This window comes from Oncorhynchus kisutch, linkage group LG13 (assembly GCF_002021735.2).
Source record: "Oncorhynchus kisutch isolate 150728-3 linkage group LG13, Okis_V2, whole genome shotgun sequence".
In the NCBI taxonomy this organism is placed as follows: Eukaryota; Metazoa; Chordata; class Actinopteri; order Salmoniformes; family Salmonidae; genus Oncorhynchus; species Oncorhynchus kisutch.
In genome coordinates this window covers 23,023,831-23,036,103 of record NC_034186.2, presented here as the reverse complement: position 1 = coordinate 23,036,103, position 12,273 = coordinate 23,023,831, and the positions used below count along the sequence as shown (strand labels likewise).

Sequence of the window (12,273 nt, the reverse complement as noted above, 5' to 3'; positions counted from 1 at the left end):
TTCTCAGGAAGTTGTATGTGGAGGAGTATAGATGTGAGTAAACCCTGACGATCATATTAAGGTGGGCAGACAGACACTGCTCCTTAACATCTTCCTGTTTTAAAATATGGTCATTTCCATTCACTGGCATGCAATGTCTTCAGAGGGAATTATTATAGTGTTGAATCATGGAAGATGTGTCTTCATAGAGTGTGATTTAGTAATATATGTAGTATTTATACTGTAATACACAAACACTGTGGGAAATATCTCTCAAAAGTTCCATTATATTGATGAATGGAAAAAACGGTGGAATTAAGTGGGGGAAAATGTGAAGAAATTTGGAATTAGAATTGTACAGGAATGTAAATGCCCTATGGGAGTTATGGTAAGCTGTGTGTTTATAGCTGAGGTAGAGTTTCTAGGGGCGGCCTGCACCAGCGAATTCCCAATGTCACCAGAACAAACCTCTCCTGAGACTCCTGAGATGCCCATACAGTGTACAGCTATCTCCTAGGAGGAAACACTGTCATTTACGTGAAGATGCCAAAACGATTATTTTCAAAGATACGGATCAATGAATTTAAGGATCTGCTGCAAAATATGACACAGACGAGAAGGTAAGCTAATGTACAGTACCAGTCTGTTACGGCTTTCTTCCGTCGAAGGAGAGTCGGACCAAAATGCAGCGTGGTTAGTTCGAGACATGTTTAATGAAGGAATAAACACGACAAATACAAAAACAACAAACAAACTAAAACCCCCAATACCACAACACAGTCAAAAGTTTGGACACAGGCCCAGCGAGTGGTGCAGTGGTTTAAGGCACTGCAGTGTTAGCTGTGCCACTAGAGCTTCTTGGTTCGAGTCCAGGCTCTGTCACAGCTGGCCGCACCTGGGGTGGTGCACAATTGGCCCAGCATCGTCTGGGTTAGGCCGGGCAGGGATCTCCTTGTCCTATCGTGCACTAGTGACTCCTGTGGCAGGCCGGGCGCAGTGCATGCTGGCACGGTTGCCAGGTGTACAGTATTTCCTCCAACAGATGTCTGGCTTCTGGGTTAAGTGGGCATTGTGTCAAGAAGCAGTGTGACTTAGTTGGGTTGTGTTTTGGAGGACGCACGGCTCTCGACCTCTGCCTCTCCTGAGTCAATAAGGAAGATGCAGCGATGAGACAAGACTGTAACTACCAATTGGATCCCATGAAAAAAGGGTAAAAAAAAATAACATTTGGACACATCTACTAATTTAAGTGTTTTTCTTTATTTTCTACATAGTGAAGACATCTAAACTTTGAAATAACACATATGGAATCATGTAGTAACCAAAAAAGTGTTCATAAACAAATCAAAATATATTATATATTTTAGATTATTCAAAGTAGCCACCTTGCCTTGATGACAGCTTCGCACACTCTTGGCATTCTCTCAACCAGCTTCATGAGGAATGCTTTCCCAGGAGTCTTGAAGTTCCCACAAAAACGGAGTACTTGTTGGCTGCTTTTCCTTCACTCTGCGGTCCAACTCATCCCAAATCATCTCAATTGGGTTGAGGTTGGGTGATTGTGGAGACCAGGTCATCTGATGCAGCACTCCATCACTCTACTTCTTGGTCAAATAATCCTTACACAGCCTGGAGGTGTGGTTTGGGTCATTGTCCTGTTGAAAAACAAATTATATTCCCACCAAGCGCAAACCAGATGGGATGGAGTATCACTGCAAGAATGCTCCATACTTCATGGTGGGAACCACACACGGGAGATCAGCTACTCTGCGTCTCACACAGACATGGCGGTTGGAACCAAAAATCTCATATTTGGAATCATCAGACCGAAGGACAGATTTCTACCGGTCCAAAGTCCATTGCTCGTGTTTCTTGGTCCAAGCAAGTCTCTTCTTCTTATTGGTGTCCTTTAGTAGTGTTTTCTTTGCAGCATATTGACCATGAAGGCCTGATTCATGCAGTCTCCTCTGAACAGTTGATGTTGTGATGTGTCTGTTACTTGAACTCTGTGGCGTATTTATTTGAGCAGCAATCTGAGGTGCAGTTAAATCTAATGAACTTATCCTCTGCAGCAGAGGTAACTCTGCATCTTCCTTTCCTGTGGCAGTCCTCATGAAAGCCAATTTCATCATAGCGCTTGATGGTTTTTGAGACTGCACTTGAAGAAACGTTCAGTTCTTGAATTTTTCCGCATTGACTGACTTTCATGTCTTAAAGTAATGATGGACTGTCGTTTCTCTTTGCTTATTTGAATAAACTTATACCATATAGGGCTATCTTCTGTATAGCACCCCTATCTTGTCACAACACAACTGATTGGCTCAAACACATTAAGAAGGAAAGAAATCCCACAAATGAACTTTTAACAGGGTACACCTGTTAATTCAAATGCATTCCAGGTGACTACCTCATGGTTGAGAGAATGCCAAGAGTGTGCAAAGCTGTCATCAAGTCAAAGGGTGGCTACGTTGAAGAATCTCACATTTGTTCTACACTTTTTCAGTTACTACATGATTCCATGTGTTATTTCATAGTTTTGATGTCGTCACTACTATTCTACAATGAAGAAAATAGAAATAATACATAAAAACCCTTGTATGAGAAGGTGTGTCCCAAACTTTCCACTGATACTGTATATATCTAGGAAAGGGGCCTTTTAAGCATTCAATATATACAAACACACGAGGACAAATATAATATAATAAAATGAAATGCAGTAAGTGTTTTATTTTTACACCAATACAGAAATAAAGAAAAGCTGTTGGTAATATATCAAGATCAGATCTTAATGTACACTACTTCCTCAATTTCCACATGATCGATATTCTTTTAAGCCGAAAAAGATAGAAAAAAGACATTCAGTGTATTCTAATACAGAAGATAAATGATGACTCCTTTTCTACAAAAATCAAGTAAGTACATCAACATTAGAGACTATTTCACAACAATAACATGTTAAATAGTGATGTTGATTTACAAAACGCATCTAATGCAAAAACGTGTCGTCAAGAGGACAGTAGAAGAATTCTACCAAGTCTTGATAAAGAGTTGAAGAACAAAAAGTAAGGACAACTGTTTTAACTACGTTGGCCCAGAGTACATTCATTATCTTCAATAGTACAGTCTCATAAGACCACCTTCTAACTTTAGCATGCTAATCCCATAGGGTTCTTTGCAGCCTTCAGATCCTTCCTGCAGTCTGAATTCCGTGAGGAGAATGCCGTGACTACAGAGAGAACACCTCACCAGCCGACCTTTCCTGGAAAAAGCAAAAGAGATCTACCAGGAGTTCCTCCATCACCAGGCCTAGTGAGAGGTCAGTCAGGCTATGCTTCAGCTTTCACCTTGGTTGTAGCAGCTATCCAAATGCTAACATATTACAAGCTAAAGTAGCATACCCACAAATGTAGCTATAATTCCTAAAGTGTGACTAGATAATACCATGTACTTTGCTGATGTGGGAAAAGACTGTTTCGTAATAGAGATAGCAAGATGACGGGCAAAGATAACAGCCTCTCATCAGAATCAGTTGACAACCATTGTAACTTTCTGACGTGGGACAATTACTCTTTCAAAATACAGATAGCAAGCGGATGGGAAAATATATGATTTGAGCAAGCTCATGCAATGAATGAATGAATTGGCAAGCTTAGAGTGGAAAGATTACCATATCGTTCAGCTCAGGCCTTTCAAAAAATGTTAATTGTCATTGTTTGCGTCTCGCCCCTACAAATTAACGTTGACCACCACATCTGTGAGAAGATCAAAACATCCATGAAGTCTCCTGGTCTGTGCTTCTTTGATGAGGCAGTGAGAAAGGTGTACAGACTGATGGAGAGAGACTCATGCCCCAGGTTCCTCAGGTCAGATGCCTACCTAGGGTTCAGATGCAAAGCAAGGACCCTCTGATAGAGGTCAGGGATCAAGGGTTTCGGAGTCTAGATTCACAAAGTCAAACAAGGAGAATGACCACAGGAAATGACTTATGAGTTGTGGATGAAGATTCAATTAATATAAAGTATGGAGAAGGATTAGAGATGAGTGATGTGTGGTGATGAGTGATGAGTGGTGTGTGGTGATGAGTGGTGAGTGGTGTGTGGTGATGAGTGGTGTGTGGTGATGAGTGGTGTGTGGTGATGAGTGGTGACAACGATTCAGAGTACTAAACAGTACATTAATTCAAACCTCTAGACCACGAGTCAAACTCATTCCACGGAGGGCTGAGGAAATGCGTGTTTTTCGCTCCTCCCTTGTACTTGATCGATGAATAAGGGTCACTAATTATTAAAGACTCCCCTCACCTGGTTGCCTAGGTCTTAATTGAAAGGAAAAACTAAAAACCTGCATACACTAGGCCCTCCATGGAAAGAGTATGACACCCCTGCTGTAGACTGACTGACGAGTCAAAAGTGGCGTTTGCACCAAAAGTCAAATTCTAGGGAATTTATATAGATTGGAACGACGATACAGAATGTCTAAATGAAAGGACTTAAGTTATGAATGGTTACAGAAATAACTTGCATATGGTTGCAAAAATGCAGAACATAAGTCTGCACTTCTATTAAAGTGTCCTTTGTTGTGGAAAATGATCAAATCTGTCTCTTCATTCCATGCTAATTGGACATTACATGTATGTATGCCAGCAGCATACCACTGCTGGCTTGCTTCTGAAGCTAAGCAGGGTTGGTCCATGTCAGTTCCTGGATGGGAGACCAGATGCTGCTGGAAGTGGTGTTGGAGGGCCAGTAGGAGGCACTCTTTCCTCTGGTCTAAAAAAATATCCCAATACCCCAGGGCAGTGAGGTGCCCTGTGTAGGGTGTGAGGTGAGGTGCCCTGTGTAGGGTGTTGTCTTTCAGACGGGATGTTAAACAGGTGTCCTGAATCTTTGAGGTCATTAAAGATCCCACTTATCGTGAGAGTAGGGGTGTAACCCTGGTGTCCTGGGTAAATTCCCAATCTGGCCTTAAAACTATCATGGTCACCTAATATTCCCCAGTTTACAATTGTCTCATTCATCCCCCTCCTCTCCCCGATAACTATTCCCCAGGTCATTGATGAGAATGTGTTAACTGACCTGGTAAAATAATGGATAAATGTATCTGTCAACAATAGGAAATATGAGTAACTGTTATTTGTTTAAATCTGTTAACACTAATATAGCATGGATGTTTCAATGTATATTATACTTTTGTAAACGTTGTCAGGAAGGTTATCATTGACTTGTCCTATGACACTGAGTAATTGTCTGTGGTCGGTGGGCAGGGAGACTCACACAAAAACATTTTCCACAGCCTGCTACCTGTAAGGCTGTTGTGCTCACATGTCAACTGTCTCAGCTAATTAGCCAGAGTTAGCCCATTAACAGTGTCATGAAGTTGGAAAAAAAAATTCCCTGTCACTCTTGACCCCTCTCTGTAGATGGCTCTATTCCTCAAAGTTGTGTCTTAAAAAGGCCATCTGGATGGCTCTAACAATAACTGTGAGTTTGACTCAGGACACCCACCAGTGGATTCAGTCATATGCCGTGATGCGTGGCAAATCACCCTGAATTTGTCCCCTTGACGTAATCTCATCACCAAGGAACAACTGTTTTTTTCTATGGCGACTTTTAGCAACTATGCACACTTCTTCGCTCCATCTAGATGTCCAAACCGCTGAAAGACACAAATGCCTGGAGGCTAGCTCAGCAGGATCTTCAATTGAGCATTGCATGACGATTCTGAGATAAACTACATTTTATTACACATACAAGGTTATGAATAAAAGCAGACTTCAATGGGATTGTATTATGTGAGAGTTGTTATTCTATTGGATAGAGGGAAGACCAGACAATAGTGCCTTATCTTACTATTCATTTGCTCAGTAAGCCTAGAGCATGGTATAATATATTATATTTACAAACATTCTTATTTTTTTCTTGGAGGGGCTGAGGGCAGCTGGTGTAAGGCGATGTTCTTGCTAGCTGACCAAGAGCTCACCTCTCCTATATCACCACAGCACGTAGGCGACATCGCTCCACCTTGTCCCTCACACACAGTCTGACACAGCTTTGCTCAGTCCCTAGTGGTTGTCATAACAGCCGAAGGGAAGTGGGTAATGTGCAGTGCATTTCAGACACTGTCTGAGTTACTCAATACCATCACTCAGGAACCTCTAGAATGGATACTGTTTGTATGGTGTTAATCACACAGGCGATTGCAGTGTGTTCATTTAAAACCTCTGGTCAGTTGAGCTTTACTGTATTATATAAAGGTAGTTGTGGTGGTGTGGACGAGAGGGCACAAGGCACATTAAATATAATTGGACATGTTTTGATGTCCCTTGGTTGTGCTTGACTGCTTGTGGCCATCTTTGGGCAAGTTGAGGTGGGCCAAGTCAGTTACTGTGCAGAATGACAGACAGGCCATTGGACATGGCTGCCTACTGGTAAAGATCATTTGGCAAGTGAGGTTTATATGACTTTGGCTACTGTATGCAAAGGCTAGTTAGAAGAGAGTGAAAAATCTGATGTTGATCAGACCAAAAACTGCTGTTAATATTTGTCAATAGAGCAAGTTTGCCTTTGATAATCCATTCACAGGGGTTTTACCTGTAAACCATCAACCTTCAGAGAAAGAAACACAACATGTGGTACATATGATGCTTTTGGATATACAGTGCCTTGCGAAAGTATTCGGCCCCCTTGAACTTTGCGACCTTTTGCCACATTTCAGGCTTCAAACATAAAGATATAAAACTATATTTTTTTGTGAAGAAACAACAACAAGTGGGACACAATCCTGAAGTGGAACGACATTTATTGGATATTTCAAACTTTTTTAACAAATCAAAAACGGAAAGATTGGGCATGCAAAAGTATTCAGCCCCCTTAAGTTAATACTTTGTAGCGCCACCTTTTGCTGCGATTACAGCTGTAAGTCGCTTGGGGTATGTCTCTATCAGTTTTGCACATCGAGAGACTGACATTTTTTCCCATTCCTCCTTGCAAAACAGCTCGAGCTCAGTGAGGTTGGATGGAGAGCATTTGTGAACAGCAGTTTTCAGTTCTTTCCACAGATTCTCGATTGGATTCAGGTCTGGACTTTGACTTGGCCATTCTAACACCTGGATACGTTTATTTTTGAACCATTACATTGTAGATTTTGCTTTATGTTTTGGATCATTGTCTTGTTGGAAGACAAATCTCCGTCCCAGTCTCAGGTCTTTTGCAGACTCCATCAGGTTTTCTTCCAGAATGGTCCTGTATTTGGCTCCATCCATCTTCCCATCAATTTTAACCATCTTCCCTGTCCCTGCTGAAGAAAAGCAGGCCCAAACCATGATGCTGCCACCACCATGTTTGACAGTGGGGATGGTGTGTTCAGGGTGATGCTTTTACGCCAAACATAACGTTTTGCATTGTTGCCAAAAAGTTCAATTTTGGTTTCATCTGACCAGAGCACCTTCTTCCACATGTTTGGTGTGTCTCCCAGGTGGCTTGTGGCAAACTTTAAACAACACTTTTTATGGATATCTTTAAGAAATGGCTTTCTTCTTGCCACTCTTCCATAAAGGCCAGATTTGTGCAATATACGACTGATTGTTGTCCTATGGACAGAGTCTCCCACCTCAGCTGTAGATCTCTGCAGTTCATCCAGAGTGATCATGGGCCTCTTGGCTGCATCTCTGATCAGTCTTCTCCTTGTATGAGCTGAAAGTTTAGAGGGACGGCCAGGTCTTGGTAGATTTGCAGTGGTCTGATACTCCTTCCATTTCAATATTATCGCTTGCACAGTGCTCCTTGGGATGTTTAAAGCTTGGGAAATCTTTTTGTATCCAAATCCGGCTTTAAACTTCTTCACAACAGTATCTCAGACCTGCCTGGTGTGTTCCTTGTTCTTCATGATGCTCTCTGCGCTTTTAACGGACCTCTGAGACTATCACAGTGCAGGTTCATTTGTACGGAGACTTGATTACACACAGGTGGATTGTATTTATCATCATTAGTCATTTAGGTCAACATTGGATCATTCAGAGATCCTCACTGAACTTCTGGAGAGAGTTTGCTGCACTGAAAGTAAAGGGGCTGAATAATTTTGCACCCCCAATTTTTCAGTTTTTGATTTGTTAAAAAAGTTTGAAATATCCAATAAATGTCGTTCCACTTCATGATTGTGTCCCACTTGTTGTTGATTCTTCACAAAAAAATACAGTTTTATATCTTTATGTTTGAAGCCTGAAATGTGGCAAAAGGTCGCAAAGTTCAAGGGGGCCGAATACTTTCGCAAGGCACTGTAACTTAAACATCCCAATGATGTTTCAACAGGGTACCAAAACGCAATGAGTGAAGGTCATGATTTGCCTATCACTCTCACTGTATCTGTCATTTGCATCTGAGCAGCGAAGATAAAAAAAAAGACTGTGGACATACAGAGCATGCTTTTAACAAGGGGACATTAGACCCTCCCTAAAAACAGAGGGAGAGAGAGAGCATGTCACAGAGAAAGGGGGAGAGAGAGTGTGTCGCAAAAAGAGAGAGCGCATGTCACAGGAAGAGAGAAAGAGAGCGTGGAGGCTTCCTCTCTCGCTACGGTTTGCTGGGCTGGGTCTGATGTTTCAGTGTTTCACCATCCAGCCCCTAAGCAACGGGGCGCCCTGCATATAAGGCCTGAAGTGGGGGGAGACCCCTCCATACAGAGAGTGATCCATCGCAGCATGAGCGGCACCAGGAGACAGAGAGTGTGGAGTTAAAACATGCCCAGCCTAATCATCACAGAGACACTGACACAAACACAGCACTTCAATATGGAGCAGGACGACAGGGGGAGGAACAAGAACCTGTGAGTTTTTTATGCAGTCAACAGCTGGGGAATTTGGAAAATGTATTATGGAGCTTTTGTATAAGTAATAAGCTTTATATTCAATGTAGTCTAGTAATACTATGGATGTGTAATATACTTTCTAAATACAAAATACTTTGTATAGTTTCTTTTAAAATGCTTTTACATACGCATTAGCTTAATACTGCATACTATAGGCCACATATTGTATATAAACACTGCATATGTTATACTAAACCTGTAAAAACCTCCTACCTAGATACTACATACCGAGATGTCCTTATACAGCAATGGAATAAGTCTTGTTTTATGAGACGATCATGACATTTCTCTTTTTCTCTCCAAAGGGGAAAGAACTTTATTTGCCGACTGCAATGCATGTTCTCACACTCCACATCTGAGAGGTAAGGATTCTTACTCTTCCTTACACTGTCACTGCATTGATGCTGATTGTTATAATTTTGCATGTATTTTATTGTTCAAATGCCATGTGTGTTCTAGTGTCCATCTATGGTAGTGTGTGCGGATTCAAATGAAACTTCAGGACTTATGTTAACTTTGGCACAGCACAGGCACACACAAGCACACACAAGCATGCACACGCGTACACACGTACGTACGTACGCACTCACGCACACACGCACGCATGCATGCATGCATGCACGCACACACACACACACACAAAGGCCCAAGTGTTTGATACGTGAAAGAACTTGATAACTGTGTGGCTATAATAATTTCTTAATTATGTTGATTCTATGTGCCCTTTTGTCCTCACGTCAAATACCAGATTATTTTTACCCAGATTTGACTCTAGTTGAGTCATCAAACACACATTTTCTTCCCAGCAGGCTAAGTTTAGAAGATACCCAACAATGGTCTCAGTCACTGGAGAGACTCCTTGAGTCTAAATGTAAGTTTTACTTCACGAGACGATCAAAATAGTTAGAGATAAGTAGCTAAATCAGATTTTAAAAAATCTAAAAATGTGGAACAAAAACTCCATGTGTGCAGGCTTGGGGCTGTATCAGTGTTTCATGCCTTGGTTTGTTTTTATTCTTCCCCACAGATGGACTGGCCACCTTCAGAACCTTTCTGAAGTCTGAATTCAGCGATGAGAACATTGAGTTCTGGCTGACGTGTGAGGAGTACAAGAAAATCAAGTCATCGTTCAGAATGTCATCAAAGGCAAAGAAAATCTATGAGCATTTCATAAAGGCTGAGGCTCCTAAAGAGGTAAGACTGTTATGTATTACAGTACATGGCTACATGTTAGAGATTCAAATAACCCTCTGTAACCTCATTGATGTTTCAATCTATTTCATCAACACCATCCAGTTATTAAACCACCCTCAAATGTCTTCAGACATGCTATATTAAATGCTTCTGTACTTTGTAAATCTAAATTAATCTTGTTCCAGATTAACATTGACTACTACACAAGGGAGCAGATCAAGAGTGCTGTGAAGACTCCTAACCTCCAATGCTTCGACGATGCCCAGAAGATTGTCTATGGGCTGATGGAGAGAGATTCGTACCCTCGCTTCCTGCGCTCAGACATTTACAGATCCCTCCTGGAGTCCCTCGCCGCTGACGCCGTCAAGGGATGATAGGAGAGGAGAAGATGACAGGAGAACATGAAAACAGTAACTGGAATGTTTGGGCTTCTACAGGATGGAAGGCTGACCAAGCACAGAGAGACTGGCAGGCCATGCCCTACAAAACATGGTTCCCACAATGCAGGACCACACCCTGAAACACTCTGCAAGCAGGATTAGCCAAGAGAAAAATAAAGAAGCAAAGACGGAAGGAAAAGCAGAGAGGATATGGGGAACTCTACGGTGATGCGTGTTTGACCTGGATACTGCTGTCCTATCAGTGACTCTGGGAGTGACGTGTCGTATCATAAGTGATCAGATCGTCTTTGACAGTGAATGAATCACATAGTGAATGACGATTGAACTGAAACACAACGTCAGAGAACCATGCAGTCCCCACTCAACCGGAGGTGCTTCCTGTCTTGATAAAGACAGAGAAGAGTGTGTCCGTGTGTGCGCGTGTGTGTGTGTGTGTGTGTCTGTGTGCGCGTAACAGGAAGCCTATGATACTGTGATAAGACATGAGATGCAGGGTGGACTTTCACTAGCAGTACTAACCTACATGGTCAGGAGGAATGTAATGAAAGAAGGAGCATGTATTCAGCGGATACCGGCCAAACAGAATATACTCTCCTTTACACTATGAATGTTTAATCTCTAAAAATAAATCAATTTTTGCGAAAGGCATTTTGATATTTACACTTGTAAGGCAGTTAAAGACATCTTTCACTGTCTATCTTTTAAGAATGACCTATTGAGAAGTATAGGTTAAGTTGTGCAATTGTAGAGAGAAGAATAGTCTATGTCCAACTTTGTATATTGAACTTAACTTCTACTTATTTGATACAGAATGTTTCTGATTGCTTACTGAGCTAGAATGTTTATTCATTCAGATTTGCATGTTGTACTATTTATAACACACAGTCACTGTTTGGATGCTGACTTTTGCAATGCTTGTTAAAAAAAGTTATGATTATGTAGGATGACATTAAATTATTTGCAGACAAGGTACTTGTTGTCAATCACTAATTAGCAAAGATCTCTTCGGGTTCACTCTCAACAACTAAATTAATAACCAACATTACACATAGTGATTGCTTTAATCTTTACAGCTCATTACATAGTAAATGTCTCAGACAGTCCATGATTTATCACAACAATGTTTCACCAGCAAAACATAAGTATAATATCACTATTCCATGAAGCGTGGTATACATTTATAAATGTGTGGCAATAGTACAGCCAAATCAATGTCACATGCTAATGTTAAATCATATCCCTTGACACACCACCTTCCCAGAAAGTAGTGAGAGGGCTATTACCATATAGTAAATCATGAGTTTGAGCACACTTGATGGTCTCCAATGCACGTGAAATCATCTCAATGTGCAAAAATAAAATTTCACAGTTTATTAGGTACACCCATCTAGTACCGGGTCGGACCCCCCTTTGCCTCTAGAACAGCCTGAATTGTTCGGGGCATTCCACAAGTTGTCGTGAAAATGTTCGACAAGAATGTTGGTCCATGCTAACGTGATGGCATCACGCAATTTCTGCAGATTGGACAACGGTACATTCATGCTGTGAACAGTCCGTTCCATCTCGTCCCGAGTGGAACCCGGTGTAATCGTCTGCGGCAATAGCCCATCCGTTACACGGATCGACGAGTTGCGCATTCCAAGATGCTGTTCTGCACACCACTGTTGTACTGTGCCAATATTTGTATTTTTGTGGCCCGCCTTTTAGAATACATGATTCTTGCCATTCTCCTTTGACCTCTCTCATCAACAAGCTGTTGTCGCTCACAGGAATGCCACTGAATGCATGTTTTTTGATTGTCGCACCATTCTCGGTAAACCCTAGACACTGTCATGCG

General features: G+C 41.6%; 1 protein-coding gene and 1 pseudogene across 2 annotated transcripts; both read left to right on the top strand.

The window, feature by feature from the left end:
* Nucleotides 1–522: 522 nt before the first annotated feature.
* Nucleotides 523–3,900, top strand: LOC109901634 (regulator of G-protein signaling 5-like; annotated as a pseudogene).
* A 4,598-nt stretch (nt 3,901–8,498) lies between these two features.
* On the top strand, nt 8,499–11,408 carry LOC109902736 (regulator of G-protein signaling 21). 2 transcript variants are annotated; one of them, XM_020499344.2, is made up of 5 exons: nt 8,499–8,799; nt 9,147–9,203; nt 9,651–9,712; nt 9,869–10,035; nt 10,221–11,408. In XM_020499344.2, exons 1-5 carry the CDS (start codon nt 8,714–8,716, stop codon nt 10,407–10,409), a joined length of 561 nt encoding a protein of 186 aa, XP_020354933.1. In that variant the 5' UTR covers nt 8,499–8,713; the 3' UTR covers nt 10,410–11,408. The 2 variants fall into 2 exon arrangements, with proteins under 2 accessions (XP_020354933.1, XP_020354932.1); XM_020499343.2 differs by having other exon boundaries at nt 8,503–8,799; nt 9,648–9,712.
* Nucleotides 11,409–12,273: the final 865 nt, after the last annotated feature.